Consider the following 22,782-nt stretch of genomic DNA (forward strand, 5'->3'; position numbering starts at 1 on the left):
AACATCGACATGCCAATCAGCAGCATCCTTTTGGCTTGTAGTATAAATAGTTGTGATTGGTTGAAATTTGACATTCTTATATTTGTCCCGATAAGTGCCAAATGAAAAGCTTTAGCAACATGTCACTCTTTCTAGCAATATTCAAGTTCTGCAAAATCTTACAGCAGAATTTGTGTGTGTAACTTTTTTAAAAATAAATTTCCAATAAAAGATCTTGGGAAGAAAACATTCTAAAAGGCAGTTTACAACACATTTAATTGGATGTTACTGAGTTTTATTGGTTGTGGTTATCAAGGGAGAGTTGAGATATTAAGGACCCTTTTCACTGGATCTGAGAAGGCTGAAGGATGATCTGATAGAGGTTTTCAACTGAATGAAAGATTATGATAGGCTAAATAGTAATATATTTCTTCCGTTGATTGATGATGCTTCAACTAAGGAAATACATTTAAAATAATCGCAAGGAGTAGGAAAACCAAAGCCATTATTTTTGCCCTTTGCCACAATTTCCATTGCCTGGCCATGTATTACATCCACTGATTCCAACCATCATTGCTAATGATTCCCTGGATACAGTCAACCTCAAAGTCTTCTTTGACTCTTATTGAGGTACTGATTATATTGTCTTCATCACCAAGACTGCCTACTTCCCCTTCTGTTATATCTCCTTACTCCACTCCTTCCTTAGCCCATCTGCCAATGCAACCCTCATTTATGCATTTGGTGTCTCCAGACTCAACTATTTCAATGCTCTTTGGCTAACCTCCAATCTTTCACTCTCTATGGACTTTAGCTGATCCAAAACTCTATTGTCCATTTCCTAACTTGCACCAAGTCTGGTTCACCATGCCCGCTGATCTACATTGATTCTCAAATTTGAAATTCTCATTGTTACATTCAAATCCCTCCAATGCCTCTCTCCTCTTTTTCTGTTCAATCTCACACACCCCTCCTAGATTTCTGCACTCATTCTGGCTTCTTATGCATCCTTGATTTTTTTCACCCTAATATTTTTGGTCACACCATCAGCTACCCAGGCTCTGAGCTATGGGATTTACTCCCTAAACCTCTCTGCCTCTCTCCCACTATCTCCTCCTTTGAGAGGCTTCTTATAATATACCTCCTAATATCTCCTCATGATCTTTGATAAATGTTGATTACATTTCAGTGAAGTGCCTTGGGACAGCAAGATGCTATATAAATGCAAGTTCTTGTCACCGCTGCCATTGCTGAGTAAGCTCCTTAACACTCAGCCAGTGAAAGTACAGTGGAATGGAGCTCTGGCAGACTCAGTCCCAAACTCAAAAAACAGACCGCTTGGTAAGTTGAAGTGAGCTGCTGGTACATGTAAGTAGTAGTTCAGAGACACCCACCTCAATTCGTTCCGCTAAGGCAGGATAGCCCACAGAATTCCCCTTGGCAGGCCAATTTTACATTGAGGAGATGGTAGAAGTTGCATTGGTTTTCCACCTTCCACCCACCCTGGTAAAGAGTTAACATCAGAATCATACATGATGCTGATGTAACAATGATGTCACATCACATAATTGAGCAACAGAGATCTGGAAGGAGAAGTTCCAACCTTGCACAGAGCTCCCAATATGTTCATAGTAGCTTTAAATAAATAGTAATGGTTTTGAGAAACTATAGTCTCGAGCAGTTTACTTTGGGAGAATAGGCAAGCCCCAAAGGACCCCATCTTGATCCTGACCACACAACGAAACATGGTGGCAATGAGTAAAAGACCCAGAGAACCTTAAGTAGAGGCTATAGACCTCTCAAGTCAAGAGATCCTTGAAAGAATAAAATGATCAAATATAAGACTCACCACGAAGTCGGAACATCATGGGTGCATCAGATGCAAGCTGAGACACAGACCAGGAATATGGACAGCAATGAGCACAGACCCAAAGCAACAAGCTGCACCAGTGAAGCAGCAACAATTCCAGGGCTCAGTCAGAGCATGGAATCCACATTACCATTCCCAGAACCATTTTGGAGTGCTGAAGGTTCACAACAAGCTCAGAGCTGGGACAGCTGGATAAAGAGGTTCACTGCTTCTGGTTTACACAAAAAAGCTCAAAAAGACCAGGTCAGCACACTACTTTACTATTGCTGATGACATGATAGCAAGGCAGTGGGTTGATGAGACTTCAACTTCTTACGAACATTTCATATTTAAGTGTCCGTAGAAACTTATAAATTGAAAGGGCTAAATTTAACAATAGAAAGCAAAGACCAGGAGAAGGCATGGATTCATTCACCAATGATCTATATAGGCTGGCAAGGATTATGGAATCTTAAAGGATGAGTTGATTCATGGCAGAATTGTAGTAGGGGTCCTAGACAAAGCATTATCAGATCTCTTACAGGCAAGAGAGGATTTAACACTAGTAAAAGCAGTACCAATTGCAAGGCAAATGGAACTCAGAAAACAAAATTGGGTGTCTGTTTATGGAGAAGGAGAGGTCCTGTGGAGAAGATCGAGTTAGGCTATTCAGTTTGTAGGCCATATGAGAGAGATCACGCTAAAGCCTAAGCCGCCAAAATGGGAAAAAAATGCTAACCACCATCTTTAAATGTCTTGGGTGTGGTGGCAACAGTACAAGAAGAATGTCCAGCAGGGCAAGCAAAGTGCCAAAACTGAGGAAAAATAAAGCATTTCAAAACTGTCCATCATTCAAAAACACTGACAATCTGTAATAAGAGGGAGAAAATTTTAAAACAGAGCTACATATGAGAAGTGGGAGAACCACAAACAAATGAAGTAACCTACCTAGGGGAGATAAATGGGACACAGGAGCAGGGGTTTCTGTTTTATCAGATGAAGTCAAATGGCTCAAAAAGATTATATTGCAACCCTCACCTATCAAATTACAGGGTCCTGGTGGGACTACATTGAAAGTTAAAGGCCTGGTCATGGCAAAGTTGAAGTATAAAGGTAGAGAAATCATCGAACCTTTCAATGTCATTCAAAATCAAGTATGCACTCTATTAAGCAAAAAAGCATTCTTAAAATTGAAGTTAACCTATAAAGTAGATGAAGTTGCTGATGCGAATTACTGCAGTACACTCAGATATGAATTTCCAAAATTGTTTACTGGACTAGGAAAATTAAAGACCAAGTAAAACATCACCCTACGAGCTGATGCTAATCCAATCAGCCTTTTTGACACGAGGAAAGTCGCTCACTCACTCTTGGACAAAATCAAAAGTGAAATTGAAAAGATGCAGCAGCAAGGGGTTATCTCACTGGTCATCATGCTAATAAAATGATGTTCAGGAATGGTTACGGTCCCAATGCCAAAGCGGTCTATAGGAATCTGTGTGGATTTAACTCAACTAACCAAATCAGTGGAACATGAGAGCCACCCAATGGCCTCAGTGGATGAGAGCTTTGCCAAACTAGCCAAGAGTACTATATTTACCAAATTGGATGCAAACAATGGATTTTGGCAGTTGCTGCTAAACAAAGAATCCAGATTGCTAACCACATTTATAATGCCATTTATTCATTATTGTTTCAATAGATTTCTCTTTGGAAAGCATCCGCTCCAGAAGTTTTTCAGAGAACAATGTGTCAAACTTTAGAAGGCATGGAAGGAGTAATATGTCACATGGAGGGCATACCGGTACATGGCTCCATGAGAGAAGAGCGTGGCCACAGAGTCAGAGCAGTCCTGAGAATCTTACAGAAAGAAGGCCTAATATTGAATGAAAAATGTGAGTTTACCAAGCGTATGATCAAGTTTCTAGGTCACATTATACAAGCCACTGGAATTGCAGTTGATCCACCAAAAACAAAAGTGATCAGAGATTTTCCACAACCCAGGAACATAACTGAGCTTCAAAGATTCTTCAGGGTGGTCAATCAAGTATGCAAGTTCCTCAGCATAGGTCAATGAGCCTTTGAGACAGCAGTTGAAACTGGTCAACAGTGGTGCTGCAATGTGGACCAGAAAAATGGTTTTGAAAAGATTAAACAACTTTTAATCTCGCCTGAAATCTTGGCACATTATAACCCAATGTTGCCGACCATAATGGGAGTACAGAGAGATTGCAAGTGTAGACCAGTCTTTTATGCCTCAAGGTCACTAACAGTAACTGAGCAAAGATACGCCACAGTTGTAAAGGAAGCATTGGCAGTAAAATGGGCGTGTAAAAAATTCTCAGGCTACATCATGGCATTATGTTTCAAAATTGAACTACAAAATTAAACTAGTGCTTCTGATCACTCTTTTGGACATGAAAGAAATTGTGAGGATGCCATCCAGTGGTTCAAATTAAGATTGATGAGATATGGCTCTATAGCAGAGTATATTAAAGGAAAGTATCAAACGATAGCAGACACACTGTTGCAGATACCATCAGAAAGAACCTCACAAGAGGATTTACACTTCACCGAGGAAGTTGAAGCATATACATCCTTAATCGCTTAACACTTACCAGGTACTGCAAAAAAGTTGCAGGAATTAAAAGAAGCACAGCAGCAAGATGAAGAATGTCTCTAAAAATGAGAATATTGTCTAGAAGGATGGCCAGGCTATATCTCCATCACAAACATCTCACTGTCATTGACAATTTACTAGTCTTCAACAAGAGAATAGTCATACTGAGAGCTCTTCAGCTTTATATTCCTCAAAGTCTTCACCACGGTCATTTAGGAATAGTAAAGTATCATGTGAGAGCCCAGCAATCAGTCTGGTGGCCAAGCATTACTCATTCTATAGAAGAAAGGATCTCCAATTGTCTTACATGTGCATTAAACAGTCAAGAACAAAAAGAACCACAATTACCTTCTACTTTTCCATGAAGGCCTTGGGAACGTCACGGAATAGACTTAATTGAATTTAAGGAAACACATGAACACATCCTGCATACCAAGCTGCACCTTATCCCAATTGAGCACATAGGCCTTGCCCCTCCCTGGAGCAGGACTACGATGTGCATGCCATGCATAGCCCTGTAGCATGGCTCACAAAGCCCCAGGACTGCCTTTAATCTAATGCTGACTTTGATGTGGACAAAGCCCCAGGACTGTCTTTAATCTCTCACTCTGACTTCTTGGCCCCAGACCAGGGACTGCTTTTCAATGAGCATTCCTGGTTCCTTCATGACTAATTAGAACACAGCCTTCCTCCTTAAGCCCGGCCCCCATCCATGAGCCGCTGTGCAACCTGCACCTCATGTGCCAGCCTTCCCATCCCCCACCTCTATGGGTAGAATTCTCCCCCCGTTGGGGGGGTTGTGCAGAGGCAGGCATGGACCCGATCGGCGCCCCAGATCGGGTCTGCGCTGCCATTTTACGTGGGCGGGTCAATTAAAGCGCACGAAAGAGCGTACAAATTTCCCTGAGGCACGGATAAGTTTTAAGTTTTAAAAGGTTAATAAAGTGGAAAAGCAATTTTTACGACATGTTCCCTCATGTGAAATTACCACATGAGCTGGGACATGTGCATTAATTTTAATAAAAACTTGTGTGAAAATTTAAAATCATTCTTGAAACCTTAAGGTTGGACAGGCAGCTCAGGTAATTGCTTAATTGCCTTTTTAAATGGCCTTAATAGGCCTTTGACAGTTTGGCAGGCTGAAAATCTAAATGACGTGCAGTGACATCATGACGCATGCCCCCGCTCGCCGAGCCGAAGATTCAGGCCCATGAGTCTCTGTGCAACCCATTTTTCTTGTGCCACACTAACATAACACCCCCACACCTCCTATTCAAAAGTCTACATGCATCACCTCCTATACAGACAGTTTGATTCCCATCCACCCCCTTCTGTGTCTGTGTCCTAGACTTTCATGTTGGGCTCCAGCTTCCCCACCTTCGGTCTTCCTTCCGCCTGCTATCATCACCCTCCCCTCCAAACCCACCATAACCCATTGACCTCCATGTCTCTGTCAACCTTCCCACCACCCTCCTCCCACCCACCCCCCCATCCCCTCTCGGTTGTAATGCTGGTTTCTGATTTAGAGTGCAGCCCTGCCTGAGACCCGCAGTGTAAGTAGTTCTGTGTAGTAGCTCCAGCAGTTGACACCTCATTTTTAGGTATGGCTGGTGCTGCTCCAATATGCCCGCCTTCACTGTTCATTGAACCAGGGTTGATCTCCCTGCTTGACTGTAATGATAGAGTGAGACATATGCTGGGCCATGAGATTATGGATTGTGGTTGAATACAATTCTTCTGCCTCTGCTGATGGCCCACAGCACCTGATGGATTCCCAGTGTTTAGTGGCTAGATCTGTTCAAAATCTATCCCATTCAGCATGGTGGTCATGCCCCACAGCACGATGGAGGGCATCCTCAATGTAAAGATTGGACTTTGTCTCCACAAGGACTGTGCTGTGGTCACTTCAATCTAATGCTGTCATTTACAGATGCATCTGTGACAGATAGATTGATGAGGATGAGGTCATGTAGGTTTTCCCCTCATGTTGGTCCCCTCACCACCTGCTGAAGACTCAGTTTAGCAGCCATGTCCTTTAGGACTCGGCCAGCTTGGTCAGTAGTGGTGGTCTTGGTGATGGACTTTGAAGTCCCCTATCCAGAGTACATTCTGTGCTCTTGACACCCTCAATGCTTCTTCCAGTTAGTGTTCAAAATAGAGGAGTACTGATTTAGTATGTGGTGGTGTGGGGGACAGAACGGTAGGTGGTAATCAGCAGGAGGTTTCTTTGCTCATGTTTGGCTTGATACCATGAGACTTCATCGAGTCTAGAGTCAATGTTGAAGACTCCCAGGACAACTTCCCCTCGACTGTTTACCACTATGCCACCACCTTTAGTGGGTCTGTCCTGCCGGTGGGACGGGACATACCCAGGGATGGTGATCCTGGTATCTGGGACATTGGCCAGGATTTTCCAGTTCCGCCATGGCTGGACCCCCCACGGGGGGATGTGGCAGCTCAGCCAAAAGTTCATTGATTACCAGTGCGACTGGATGATCCCAGCGGCAGGTGGGGCCAGAAAATCCTGCCCATTGTCTGATGTAATGTGTGATTCAGTGAGTGTGACTATGTCAGGCTGTTGCTTGACTAGTCTGTGAGATAGCTCTCCTAATTTTGGCACAAGCCCCCAGACATTAGTAAGGAGGGCTTTGAAGGGTTTGGTGTGCCCTTGTCATTTCCAGTGTGTAGGTTGATGCCAGGTGGTTCATCTGGTTTCATTCGTTCATTAATTTTTGGCTTTGTAGTGATTTGATACAACTGAGTGGCTTGCTAGGCTATTTAAGAGTCAACCACATTGCTGTGGGTCTGGAGTCACACATATGCCAGACCAGGTAAGGACATTAATGGAGCAGATGGGATTTCACAACAATCAACCATGCTTTCGTTGTTACCATGACTATCAATTTATTAATTTAACTTAAATTCCACCAGCAACTGTGTTGGGTTTTGAGCCCATGTCCCTGGAGCATTAGCCTGGGCCTCTGGATTACCAGTCCAGTGACATTGTCACTATGCCACAGCCTCACTATTTGGAGCTACAAAATTAAAACCTGTAATGCAAGTACTGCAATTAGTATCCACGATGGGATACTCTAGCTCTGTACAGACTAATGAGGGGAGATATCCTGTGCTGCAAGAGACAATGGCAGCCTGACATGCCATTGGAAACCATTCACATTGCTTCTGTAGTGCTAGTGTCTTTAGAGATACAGAGGAAAAAAAACTTTCTTTAGCTGGTGCCTTGGAGGAAATAGTGTGACTTAATTTACCGTACACATATTGTAATAATTAATACTGCATACATACCATCAAAAAGTAATTGTCAACCCAAATCCAAGCACTTTCAGGGCTTATGCTTCCAAACCATGGTTCACGGTAAACATACTTTGTAAAGGTGATGGCAATATTTGTAACGGCAGGATGTAAAGCAGCAAAAGGCAGGCTAATGTACTGCATGAAGAATCAAAGCAAGAAGTCTTAATCCACTGTTAAATACATTCTGTATAACCAGATGTTTGAAATTTAACCCTTTCAATAGTTTGAAACTACCTTTATAAACTCACCAGTCCTACAAAGATACAGAACAGTTGGGCCATGTCTGTGTATGCAACTGAGTATAAACCGCCAATCAGAGTGTAAAAAACTGCTACCACCGTCGAAATAACAATGGCCAAATGAACGTTGATTTCAAAAATCACACTCAATGATGAACCTAAAGGAGAAAATATTTATTAGTTATGAATTTTGATCTAATAGATGGCAACTACAGTGTCAACTTGTGGCTATCAACTGATAAAACTTTAAAGGAACTGCCTTTTATGCAAGCTAAAACATCAAGAGAAACAAAAGTTTCATTTAATGATGGAAGAGGCAAAGGACATGTCTAGCAACTCAAAACTGAGCTATGGACCAGCAGTAGCAGCAAAATTGTATACCACCACAACCCAACCTCATGGTCCTGCATATTCCTCACTTTTCCATCGTCAATAAGCTGGAAGAACAACCTTAGTTCAATGGTGAACTCAGAAGGTTAGGCTAGGAATAGCATCTTTATCTTAGAGTGAGGACCCAGTGCCCATTGAAAATTGTACAGGTTCTATAATGGCTGGGCGATCCAGATCTGGTTTACTGCAAAGGTAAAAATCACCCCTCAGAAATCCACATCCCCAGTTATGCCTCCCACCCACCCCCCCCATAAGCCTTCTCCCAATCATTAGTAAATTGTTGTAAGGCATTATTAAGGGTGGTAGCAAGTGACACCTACTCATTGGTTCTCAGTATTCATTTCAGCAGGAGCACTTGGCTCCAGATCTCATTACAGTTTTGATACAGTTATAGATGGAAGAGTTGACTGCCAGAAGAAAAGTAAAAATAGGTGTCCTCAACACCATGGCAGAATTTTTAGTAGTAGGAAGGCCTAGCAAAACTGAAATCAATTGGAGGCAAATGGAAAGTTCTGCAATGACTGAGCTATTCCTGGCACAAAGGAAGATGGTTGTACTTGTCAGTAGTCAATTATTGTAGCCCAAGGACATTGTCCTTGTGGAAGCATTCTCAGTCCAACTATTACTGATGCTTTCCCTCTGTAACAAAGTCTGGAGTCAGGCTGATGGCTAATGATTCCATAGTGACAAACTCCGTTCACTACTCCTCTGCAAATGAAATGTCCTGTGCCAGACTGTAGCAAGACCTAAATAATGTTCAGAATTGGGCTGACAAGTGGCAGGTAAAATTTGTGCCACATCAATGGCAGGTATTAACTATCTCAATTAAGAAGTATCCCAGCCATCTCTGCCATGTCTTCAACAGCACCATCATTACCAAGTCTGCCACCACCAGCAACCTGGGAGTTAACAGTGATTAGAAACTTCTATGCCAACACTGTGGCTACAAGAGTGGTGACTCATTTCTTAACCTTGCAAAGGAGCATAAGAACATTAAAATGCCTTTCAATCCCTTAAGCCTGTTCCCCATTCAATTCATGACTGATCTGTCTTTAAGTTCAATTTACACACCTTGGTTCTCTAACTGCTAATATCCTTGTCTATCAACAGATTTTAGGGTGCAAGGAAGTGTGAAGAAGTGCTTCCTGACATCAGCCCTGAACTGCCCAGCTCTAATTTTAAGGTTAAGGCCCGTTGCTCTGGAATCTGCCATTAAAGAAAATAGTTCTTCTTCGTCTCCCCTTTAGGTGGCATCCTTCCATCTCATAAGATGATAGTTTATGCCATGGTGGTAAACTCTGTGCTAAGCATCGCCTGATGTGGCTCAGGAGCCCCACAATGACATGGCAGTCTCTGCTGTATTTGCTAGGGAGGAAAACAGTGGGCTGAGAAGGTGCCCGAATTGCTAGCCTCTGTTTTCTCTGGGGCCCTCTTCTCAGCCAACAGAGCTTTCCATTTCTGCTCATCTCTTCCAATATCCCTCCAGAGATCACAGCCATTAGCATCTGTCTCCCAGTTGTGCCCTGTTTAATCATTTAATCATCTTAACTACCTCAATTGGGTTGGTGCTTAATCTTCTGTAATCAAGGGAATACAAACCTAATCTATATGACATGTCCTCATAATGTAACCTTTGAGCCCCAATATTATTCTGCTGAATCTGCACTGCACCTTTTCCACGGCTAATGTACCCTTCCTGAGGTGTGGTGCCCAGAACTGGATGCAGTATGGATGCCAACCAGAGCTTTATATAACTATTGCACAAACTCCAACCCTTTGTATTGTGGCCCCATTGAGTTAAGGCTAATACTCTATTGGTCTTTTTAATTGTCCTTTTGTACCTGTGCACTAGCTTTTAGTGACGTCTGTACATGGACTCCTAAATCTCTGCTTCTTTACAGTTCCTGCTGTTATGATGTGGCAGGTGATGTGTGCCAGGTGGACCAAATCCACAAAGGAAACTTGGCCACGCTTGGTCACAACTGTTTTGCAATTTGGATTTATTACGAGAAGATTTGTGCACTGAATTCATAAGTAATGAATTCACTGATGCCTTTAGAGATTTTAAAAACTAAATTAAAACATTTATTAACAAAAGAAAAGATGTCAAGCACATACATAAGATCACAGATGCTTAATACTATAACAAATCCCAAAATTCCTAATTAACCTGACTACCAAATACACACCCTCTTTAAGGCAACAGTACAAAATAGATTTTAAATTTAAATAGCAAGCCAGCAAGTTTACTACAGTAACCACTCAACAGTAGAATTCCAAAGGCTTTCCTCCACTTTTGGTTACTGGACATAACAGGCTTCTTCAAAAGTGTCTGGAGGCTTCCCCATGGCTGTTTTGCATGGTCCTCTTAGATATTACATGGCCCCATAACATAGTCTTCTACTCTCTTTATATATATTTCTCTCTCTTTAATATGTAAATTCCATCATTTATATGACTTTAGAAATTTACTTTTCCCATAATATAAAAATCTTTCATGTTGCCAATATGGTCAGTACCTTTGGGAAAAATAAATACACAGCTTGGCCTTGCTCACCTTGTTAACTGTAAACATCCTATCATCCATTTGAAACCCAAACAACTCTTCACTTGTCTAAAAATGCAAACTTGCTTCACACATTATGTGCTAAGACTTCATCCATGCTTACTCATTAACATTTCAAGTGCCTTTTACCCCTAACTTCTTTTGATAATTTGAAGCTTGCAGTCTATCTGACTCTAATTCAATTAAATCAGCTACACAGACAACCATCCACACTCAAACCCATAAACTTACTTTGCAATAAATCACAGTAATACAATGGAAAAAATACATTCATTTCATGACACCTCCATCCCTATGGAAAATTAACCATCATAATTTTTAAAGATGGTTTCATTTTTTCAGCCCATCTTACATTATTTACTATACTTATCTATATACACAAACTATTAGATTGCCAGGTATACGCATTGCCATAACAATATATACAAGTCTTTTGTAGCAACAGAGGTCATTTCAGTCAAGTGTCCATGTTTTAAATGTCCAATTTCTTTTGAGCTTTAAACTCTCGACAATGCATCTGCAATTCGATTTTCCCATCCAGCCACATGTACAATCGGTAAATTAAACAGATGCAGTAATAAAGTCCATCTGAACAGTCTTGTACTTTGGTCTCGAAATTTGTCCAGAAATTTTAAAGGACTGTGGTCTGTATCAACAATTGTTTCTGACAAATTGCTTACAACATAAATCTCGAAATGCTGCAACACTAACACCAGACCCAGAGTTTCCTTTTCAATGGTTGAAAATCTTCTTTGATGTACATTTAGCTTTTGTGAAAAATATTCTATCGGTTTCCCAATTCCAGTTTCTTCTTCTTGTAACGATACAGCACCAATACCTACATCACTTGCGTCAACTGTCAACTTAAATTATTTGGCATAATTAGGTACTGTCAAAATTGGTGTTGTAGTCAATACAGTTTTTAAATTGTCAAATGCATTCTGACACTGCTGTGCCCATTGAAACTTCTTGTTCTTTTTTTATAGCTCAGTCAACAGAACAAACACACGGCTAAAATTTGGTACAAACTTCCGGTAAAATCAACTCATGCCCAGAAATCTCAAAACTTCTTGTTTTGTTGTAGGCACGGGGAAATTCATGATGGCTTTTACTTTCATATCTCTCAGAGCCACCTTACCATGTCCAATGGGATGGCCTAGATATGTAACTTGCGTTTTTGCAAACTCACCCTTAGCCAAGTTTGCCACCAAATTAGCTTCTTGCAGTTGATCAAACAGTTCTTTCAGATGTTGTAAATGCTCCTCCCACGTTTGACTGAAAACTATCAAGTCATCAATACAAACAGCACAATTGCTCAGCTCTGCAATCACTTTGCTGTCAGTCTTTGAAATGTGGCTCTTGCGTTTTTCATACCAAATGGCATAACTTTAAAATGATACAATCCACCTGGCATCACAAAAGCCGATATCCCCTTTGCTCTCTCCAATAACGGTGCTTGCCAATATCTTCTCAGCAAGTCAATCTTTGTCATAAACGTTGATTGTCCCACTTTCTCAATGCAATCTTCCAACCGTGGAATAGGATATGAATCCCTTTTCATCACTGCATTCACTTTTCGATAATCCACACACAGTCTTTGTGTTCAATTCGGTTTCGGTAACATCACAATAGGCAAACTCCAGTTACTGCAACTAGGCTCAATGATGTCATGTTGAAGCATGAATTCAATTTCCTTCTGTACTTGTGCTGGTCATAATCTATAAGAATGTTGCCTTATTGAAGCTGAATCACCCGCATGTACATCAAGTGTAGCTAAATTTGTCCTCCCCAGCTTCTTCCCACAAATGGCTTTGTATGATTGCAATAGCTTCTTCAAATCACTTTGGCACTTGTCTGGAAGGTAACTCAATATTCTATTTACATTTTTAAGTACTCCCTCATTATCCAATTTGATTAGAGGAAAATCAATTTCATAATCCTTCATTTCTACCTCTTTCTCCTTATCTACCACCACTAATGCCTCCTTTTGGTCATGTTCCCTGTCAAAGTACTTTTAAATCAAATTTACATGGCACACCCTCTGCTTCTTTCTTCTATCTGGAGTTTATATTAAATAATTCATTTCACTCAGTTTCTTTTCTATTATGTAAGGTCCACTAAATCTTACCTATATTGGTTCACCCAACACTGGTAATAAAAGTAACACTTTTTCCTTAGCAACAAAACTACGAACTTTGGCCCTCTTATCTGCCTTTACCTTCATCACCTGATGTGATATCTTTAAATGTTCCTTAGCTAACTCACATGCTCTGTTCAATCTTTCTCTGAAGTTTGTCACATAATCCAGGAGAGTAGTTTCTGAATTTTGATCCACTAATTTTTCCCAAATCAACTTCAGTGGTCCCTTTACCTCATGACCATAGACTAATTCAAAAGGGCTAAATCCTGTCAATACATTAGGAGCAAATAACAAGAATGGAATTCCTCGATCCCAATCCTGTGAATAGTCTTGACTATAAGTTCTCATCATGGTTTTTAAAGTTTGATGCCATCATTCTATAGCACCTTGTGTCTCAGGATGATAGGCTAATGACTTAAACTGTTTTATCTCTAAGCCGTTCATTACTTCCTTAAACAACTGTGACATGAAATTTGAACCCTGATCCGATTGTGTTTCTTTTGGCAAACCATACCTTTTAAAAAATTTAGTCAACTCTTCCCTAATTGTCTTTGCTGTAATTTTTCATAAAGGTATAGCTTCCGGAAACCTCGTAGACACATGCATTATTGTTCCACTTTTAGTCTTAGGGAGGGGCCCTACACAACCAATCAGGGGACCCTAGTAAAAGGTTCCTCAAATGCTTGGATTGGAATTAAAGATGCTGGTTTAATCACTGCTTGAAGTTTTCCTGTTACCTGACATATGTGACATGTTCTACAGAATTTGACTATATCTTTATGCAATCCAGACCAATCAAAATATTTTTGTATTTTTGCCTGAGTCTTTCTAATTCCTAAATGTTCCCCTATTGGAATTTCCTGAGCTACTCTCAATATCTCATTTCTGTATCCAGGTGGTTTAACTAACTGACGTGCTATTTTTCATCTGCTGAAACATGAGAGGGCCTCCGCTTCCTCATTCACACATTACCTTTAAGGTGATAACGTTCTGGAATACATTCTGCCTCTATTTCTGAATAAACTGTGTGATATAACTGCTTTATTTATGGATCTTTCTGCACCAATTTAACTGAACTAAATACTTCAGCTTCATTCTCTTCCATTCTCTCTCCCTGAACAATCGTATCAAAGATAATATCAACTAATTGAATATCAGCATACTTTCCCTGCCTTTTACATTTATCCTCTTCCTGTTTTAATCTGAGTTTGTGATCTCATTACTACACAATCTGGAAACAATCCAGGATGCTCTTTCTACAACACCTCTATTGAATGCACCTCTGCAGACTGCTCGACTGCTGTAGGCATCACCAACATCTGTGACCCAGCTATATCATTACCTAAAATAAATTGAATGGCTGCAATGAGCAATTTTTCCACTATTCCAACAATCATTTCACCTGTTTTCCACTTACTCTTTAAATTTATCTTCCACGATGGAATGGGTTTAGCATCTCCATGAATCCCACTTATCACTTTTTCCTGCAATACTCCCTCTGAACAACAAATAGCGCTATCCCATAACATTAAGGATAGACTAGCCCCTGTGTCACTTTAAATTTTTAATGTCTTTGCCTGCTCCACCCTGTATACATGGAAAGACTTTCTCTTCACATACAAAATCCTTAAACATTTCTGTAACCTGCTCTTCAGAACTCCCTTGGGTAAATTGTGAACACATTCCCACTTCTTTATCTATCACTGATTCTTCCTCCTTCACCTATACACAAACCACTGTTTTTTCTCCTGTGCGTGAATATCAGAACCCACGGTGCCCTTACTTCTAGAACTTTTCTGTGTTCCAACTAATGCAACAGATTTTCTCTGTAACCTCCAACACATTGACTTAATGTGCCCAACCTTATTTCAATGCAAACACCTCAGTTTTCGAATGTCACTTCTATCCTCCGCACCTTTCTTTTTTGTCTGAAGAAAAATTTCATGAGGATTTCCAACTACTCCCCTGACTACCTACCTTCCTTTCACCTTCCCACTTTCTATCCTTCTCAGATTTAAAAGGGTGATGAAAAAAGATTTAGATCTATGAACTAACTCATAATCATCAGCTATCTCTGCTGCTTTCCTAGCTGTTTTAACCTTCTGTTCCTCAACATGAATTCTCACTACTGAAGGAATTGAATCTTTAAATTCTTACAAAAGAATTACTTCTCTAAGAGCTGCATATGTTGTCCCTACCTTTTGTGTCTGTGTCCACCGATCAAAATTACTTTGTTTTACTCTCTCAAACTCAATATAAGTTTAACCAGGCTGTTTCTTTATATTCCTAAATTTCTGCCTATACTTCTCAGGAACCAATTCATATGCACTCAAAATAGCCTTTTTTACTGCATCACAATCCACTGATACTTCTTCTGACAATGAAGCATAAACCTCATGAGCTCTACCTACCAACCTAGGCTGTAAAAGCAATGTCCAGGTTTCCTGTTGCCATTTCATCTGCTTGGCTATTTTCTCAAATGAAATAAAGAGCATCTCTAGCTCCTTTCCTCAAACTTCAGAAGAGCCTGCACAAATTAAATATCTCCCCACTGGGCTTTGGATTGGAAGTAATCCTTTCATCCTCAGAATCTCCCTCAGCCTCTGAGATATCTTTTTTAACTTCTAGCTTTTTACGCTGATAATCTCTTTCCTTCCTTGCTAATTTCTCCAGTGCCAATTCCCTTTCCTGTTTTCTTTCTCCTGCCTTTCTGCTTGCTCTTTTTGAAATGCCCTTTCTCTTTTCTTTTCCTCTGCCTCTCATTCCAGTTTTTTTCATTTCCATTGCTTGTTCATGTTCAAGCTTCTTTTTTTAACTGAAGTTTCACTACCACCAACGGTGACTTCAGGTATTCCTTCCAATTGCAAATGCAATACTATCACTTCAATAATTCCTGCTTTCTTTTCCCCTGCAGTTAACCTCAACTGCAACTTTTCTGCCAATTCTGAAAATTTACCCTTAGATACCTTTTATAAACCAATCAGATTTATGTCTTCTACTCCCAGAAAAGTCTTAACAATGGATAAAGCCATTTTTGCAGTCTCACCACTGTAAAATCCCAATACCAATGCCTTAGTTCAATGTGCTTCTTGTACTTGCAGTCTTAAGGTTCACCAACTCCAAGCCAATCAATGAATTTCAAAAATCACGCAAAGAAACCCTAATTTTGTTATGATGTAGCAAGTGATGTGTGCCAGGTAGATCAAGTCCACATGGGAAACTTGGCCATGCTATCACAATGATTTTGCAATTTGTATTTATTATGAGAAGATTTGTGCACTGAACTCAGAAGTAATGAGTCCACTGACGTCTTCAGAGATTTTAAAAACTAACTTAAAATTTTAATTAAAAAAAGAAAAGATTCCAAGCACTTACATAAGATTACAGTTACTTAATACTATAACAAATCCCAAAATTCTTAATTAACCTGACTCCCAACTACACACCCTCTTTAAGGCAACAGTACAAAATAGATTTTAAATTTAATATCAAGCCAGAGAGTTTACTACAGCACTCACTCAACAGTGGAATTCCAAAGGCTTTCCTCCATTTTTGGTTACTGGACACAGAATAATTCTTCAAAGTGGCTGGAGGCTTCCCTAAGGCTGTTTTACATGGTCCTCGTAGATCTTACATGGCCCCATAACATAGCCTTCCTCTCTCTTTATATATGTTTCTCTCTCTTTAATCGTAAATTCCATTGTTCATGTGTCTTTAGAAATTTACTTTTCCCATAATATAAAAATATTTCATATTGCCACTATGGGCAGAACCTTTGGGAAAAATAAATACACTGCTTGGCCTTGCTAACCTTGTTAGTTGTAAACATCCTATCATCTCTTTGAAACCTGAACAACTCTTCACTTATCTAAAAATGCAAATATGCTTCACACCCTACATACTGCCCTCATCCATGTTTACTCATTAGCATTTCAAATGCCTTTTTCCCCTAACCCCTTTTGATAATTTGAAGCTTGCAGTCTATCTGACTCTAATTCAATTAAATCAGCTACACAGACAACCATTCACACTCACATCCATAAACCTACTTTACAATAAACCACAATGAAATAATGAAAAAGATCTGTTAGTTTCGTGACACTGCTTTCTCACTATTTAGAAAATGCATTGATCTATCTTTGATTTTCCTAACAGTTCCCCACATTAAACACCATCTGTTATCATTTTGTCCACTCATTTAATCTATTAATGTCTCTTTACAGCTTTCTGCTCCCATCTATGCCATCTATTGTATTACTGAACTTAATGTCATCAGCAAACCTGGATCTATTGTTCTCTATTCCTTTATCTAGGTCATTTATAAATAGAGTGAAAAGTTAAGGCTGCAGTACTTATTGCTGGTGTACAGTGCTAGCCTTATCCTGCCAATTTGAGTACACATTCATTAGCCTAGCAGGTCTGTCTCCTACCTGCTAAACAATTCTGTACTGATGCCTGTATGTTATCTCTAAATCCACGCACTCTCATTTTTGTTAACAGTCTGTTGTGTGGAACTTTATTGAATGACTTCTGGAAGTCCATAGAAATAACGTCCAAGGACACTCCTTTACCCATCACTTTTGCTCCCTCCTCAAAAAATTCAACTAAGTTCGTGAGGCATGATTTACCTTTTACAAATCCATGCTGGTTCTTTCTGATCTGTTCATATTTGTCCACATGCTCAGTCATTCTGTCCCTGATAACAATTCTAGTAACTTTCCAAAATCGACCAATAGGCCTATAATTTTCTAGCTTATCTGTCCTATCCTCCTCTTCACCATCTAAAGGCGCATATTAATACTGCAAGAATACTTGCTACTTAGATCAGTAAATTTGGCTGCAACAAAGCAATAAGTTGGATACTATCCAAAACAGAACTACTTATTTGAATGTTATCCCGGTCATTGGACACACTATTCATGCTCTCCAGTTGCTGGCACACAGGGGCTGCAGTACACTATCTATAGGATATACTTTAGCAATGTTACAAAGGCAGCAAGTCTCAGTCCTGCAACCACCATGACCAGAAAGGACATGGAAACACCATCATGTACAAATGCTCTAAAAAGTACATAGCATTTTGATTTTGATACATTGTAATTTCTTCACTGTTGTTGGATCAATATGTTGTAATTCCCTTCCTGACATCATCTTAGGAGCATTATTACCAGAAGGACTGCAATAGTTAAAGGATGAAGCCCTCCACAGTCTTCTTAGGGCAATACAGGAGGGGTAGTATGACTTTGCCAGCATCTTGCATAGAAATGAGAACAAATAAAATCATTCGTTTGGACTAAGTATTGGCTGGTGAAGGATGCATGTGGAATCATACTTGGTTGAGGATTTTAAGGTAAGTTAAGTTGGATAACCCCCAAAATGGACACAGGGATTGTGATGTGTAATAACCTGCATGCATTGATTGAAATGCAGACAGGGCATAAACCTTGCACAATCTGCACATTGCCATAATTTATGCATGCAGCCAGCACTCCCTTCATGGATCAGTGGTTGCACGCATCAGCAGAGAATCTAGAATTACTTAAAGCTAGTCTACACCTCTAAAATCTACACATTGTGGCTGCTAGAGGTGCTGAACTAATTGGGATAATGTGCTGTGCAGCAATCAACAATGGCTGACCATGGGAAAGAGTGTGCATCGAGGTTTTTGAACACTGGAAGTCTTGACTGAGGAGGCAGAATGGAGAAAATATTCTTTTAATATCAGGGGGTCAGGAGACTTGTTCGAAAAGCACTGGCAAGAGATAGCTGCAGAGGTCAATGAAAGCAATGCAGGAAGAAGATGATCTCACATGAGTAATCAAGTTCAATGAATGTATCTTCAAATGCCATATTCTACCAACCACAGTATTAGCCTCAGCGACTGCTCAGTTCACCACATCACCATCACCTACCTACCAACAATCTATGAATCAGGACTCAAACTTAACATTCATATGCTTCACCTCACCTTTATATACTTGGCACTGCTGCAAGTCTCAAACCCATATCTTGCAACTTTCATACATTGGCAGCTATGCAATAATAGCCATGAGGCAGATGCAAAGCATTGTGTGCACAATCCATGGCATCCTGCACCATGGGGAAGCTGCAATTCTTCCAAACCCTCATGCTTGCTCTGCCTGTTTATTTCTGACAATATAGAATGAAATGAAAATGTCTCTTTGCAGAGAGGCTCAGAGACCTCCCTTATGCAGCATTGCACTGCAAATTGTGAGATGCTGCTTATATCTACAGCAACAACCTGGCAGGTGCCACATGCATAGAAGTTAAAAGGCACAGTTTCCTTGAAAGCCAGAGATAATGCAATCCTTGCACTTCTCTGAGGCTGCAGCAGGTGGCATATTTCAGTTACTACCTCTTTAGTGAATGCCAGACATCTCAAGTAATGGTCACCCAAACCTGAAGCTCAGGTTTGAGAATTGCTCCCTAAATACTCTATGGTTCTCTGCTATGAGTCTTCTTTCCCCCTCCTCCCTCTTCTAAGCAGCTTGTCCTGCTCTGTATGACCTCTGCTCATTCTCCCTGTCACATTCAATGCCTAGAGGAAGGCCTTCTAGTCCATCCATGTCTTGAACCAACTAATCTCTGCAGAAGTATTTAAGTCAGCAAAAAGTAGTTCAGCACCTCGGCTAAAGAAAGCACCAAAAGTGTGTAATTGCAGCAGTAATAAAAAAAACTGCAACCAACCTGCAAGTAGTTGATGGATCTCTTTAAATAGCATTGCTGGGGTGGGGAGTGTGATACTACATGCTGTTTAACATTCTGTTCAGTTCTATGAGTTTAAGAAACACCATAGGCTGGATCTCCAAAATGGCAGTGTTAGTGGCAAATCAATATTGCATGCTGAGTGACATCATGATCTGCCTGGTGAACATCAGGTGAGTGCATACAAAACTTACATGAGAATGGAGTCAGCCTCACTTCCTCTCAGAGGTATGTGTGCATTTTTGATACTTATGAGGCCTCTTAGCACCCCCCGCCCCCCCACCCCCCCCACACCCCACAAAAAAATAGGCACTACAGAGCTCAATTTTGCCCCCTAGAACTTCACAAGAGGATTTGGAAAAGAAAACTAGAGGAAAAAAAGAAAAAGGAAACTTGCCTTTATCTTTCTAGCAGATATACCACGGAAATTTAAAGTGGAATATTTTCACCACAAGCCGCTGAAAAGATTATAAAGCCCAGAATGATCTTAACTTCTGGTGTAATCAACAAATGACTTTCTTCCAAGGCATCTTACCTATTATATGTTAATAATACATATCAATAATAGTTGGAAATCCTGGCATTTAGTCTAAAAGTGTGCGTCAGAATCAGTACAGGAGCAATATTTTTGACAGTTTGATTGCCCTTCTCTGGTAGCCTCCTACTATATCCTCTGCACAAAGGAAACACGGCTATGCAGACTTCAGAATACGACTTACTGTACATCAAATCGGAAACCATGCACACTATCCTCACAACTATACAATATACCAACATACTTAACAATGTAATGAGAGATGTATATTTTTATATTTTTGTGATTATTGTTAGGGTCCCAGCTGATGTTACTACTGGACAAATCAGATCCCAGGGTGGAACCCGGCTTGATAGATCCTAACTTTTATTTTTTGTTTAGAAACATGGAGGGCAGCTACTGAACAGAGTCACAGGAGTCAGTTGATGAACTTCAACAAAAGAATAAAACATTTATTAAACAAGAAAAGATGAATTATATTACAATACTACTTCACCCACGCCTATACCTATATAAATATATCCATATCCGTAAGGATAACACAAATTACAAAAGATATCTTATAGTTAAGTGGTCACAGTAAGTACACAGTCAGTGTAAACCAATAGGCGATCCGTTGCGTGGAATTTTCTGAGACAGTTGGTGGTGGGAGTGATAGGTGGCATGCACGGAAAATATGGCATGACCTGCTTCACAATGGTGTGAAGGCAGGTCACGATCGTCCGCTCAGCCCGCCAACAGCAGGCTGCGTTTCCCGCCATTGGTCGGCGGGGAGCTAGTTGTAATACATTAGCATGTAATTAAAAGGCCATCCCGCCAGGCTATTGGAACCCTGCCGTATCATCTGTCCACGTTGGCAGGAAAACACAGCTACATGTTTCACAACAGCACGCAGGTGACATGCACATGGCGGCCTTCACTTTGGGGGAACTGAGGTGAGTAAGCAGCAGTGTTCTCCACAGCTCGCCTGTTGTTTACAGGCCTCAGGGTGGTGGGGGCAACAGATGCCTGGCCCCAGAGGCGACTGCTGAGGTGGGGGGGTTTGTCCGGGGCAAGGCCAGCCTCAGAGGCAACTGCTAAGGGGCTGATTGTCTGGGGGCAAGTGCTGGCCAGCTTCGGAGGTGACCAGCACAGAATTTGAGTCCGCCACCACTTTTTTGGACCGTGGAGCAGTTGGACTGCACATGTTGTACAATCTCTTCGCCAACGCTGGTCGTGTAGCAGTCACTGCTGGAGGCGCTCACAGCCCCTTGCAATCTCAGCATCCCGGTTTGGACCAGTGTCCTCCATGTCGCAGATTGACAGGGCAGCCATGCAGCACACTCATCTCTGGCCATCCAATGGTTGACCAGCATTCTCCGGGAAGCATTAAGGGGTGGTCATACATGGTCAGGAAAGTGCTAAGTACAGCCATGATAATCACATCTCTCTCTCTTTCTCTCTTTCTGCAGGAGGACCATGTCAGGATCATGGATCATGGTGACCTAGCTGTATGCCTGATGGCCTACAGAGACCGTAGAAACGGAGGAGAGAGCGAGTGAGGCTCCTGGCTGCACAAAGGCAGGAGAAGCAACCTCATGAAGAAGGGGCAGCAGGGTCTCCCGCACACGCTGCACAGGAGCGACAGCGAACCGTGGCTGGTCGGTGCCTAGTGACACTCAAGGCCTATTGACGCCGCCTGCCATTCCTGCAGATGACTGAGAACCAGTGTTGCTGATGACTGCGCATGTCTAGGGACCTGGTGGCTCACATCTGCCACTTACTTCAGGACTTGGCGCCAAGGGGACATGAAGGCATCCACTGCCAGTGGCTGTGAAAGTGACCGAGGCGCTCAATTTCTATGCCAGGGGCTTCTTTCAGGGCCCCACAGGTGACTTATGTGGGATTTCACACTCCACCACCCACAAATGCATCCTTGAGGTCATGGACACCACCTTCTTCATGGCACACAACTTTGTGCATTTCGTCCAGGACCAGGACAGCCAGGATGCAAGGGTCATTGGATTCACCCTGATCTCAGGATTCCCACAGGTGCAGGGTGCGATTGACTGCACTCATGTGGTGCTCAGGTCTTTGTCGATGTACTCGGTGAACTTCATCAACCACAAGGTCTTCCACTCACTGTATGTGCAGCTGGTATACGACCACCAGAAACACATCCTGCAGGTGTACGCACGGTTTCCAGGGAGTGTGCACAACGCCTACATCCTGAGTCCCTCACAGAGCCCTGCAGTCTTCCAAGGTCCACAGAGGCTGCAGTGTTGGCTCCTTGGGGACAAGGGCCATCGGCAGAGGCTGTGGCTGATGACACCTGTGCGGCAGCCTCAGACTGCAGCAGAGCGGCGCTATAATGAGGCTCATGCAGCAGCTCACAACTTGGTGGAGCAGACCATCGGGATGCTGAAGATGCGGTTCCAGTGCCT

General features: G+C 41.4%; 1 protein-coding gene across 1 annotated transcript in view; it reads right to left on the reverse strand.

Annotated features, from left to right (window-relative positions):
- The window catches only part of LOC144682408 (high-affinity choline transporter 1-like), a 108,996-nt gene that overhangs the window by 29,401 nt on the left and 56,813 nt on the right, over window positions 1-22,782 (reverse strand). Inside the window, exons 4-5 of the mRNA XM_078544820.1 lie at window positions 8,012-8,160; window positions 7,755-7,898 (exon numbers count right to left, since the gene is read on the reverse strand). Coding sequence (XP_078400946.1) covers window positions 7,755-7,898; window positions 8,012-8,160 — 293 coding nt within the window. The remainder of the gene's footprint in view (window positions 1-7,754; window positions 7,899-8,011; window positions 8,161-22,782) is intronic.

Source organism: Cetorhinus maximus, chromosome 7 (assembly GCF_964194155.1).
Source record: "Cetorhinus maximus chromosome 7, sCetMax3.hap1.1, whole genome shotgun sequence".
NCBI classification, from domain to species: domain Eukaryota; kingdom Metazoa; phylum Chordata; class Chondrichthyes; order Lamniformes; family Cetorhinidae; genus Cetorhinus; species Cetorhinus maximus.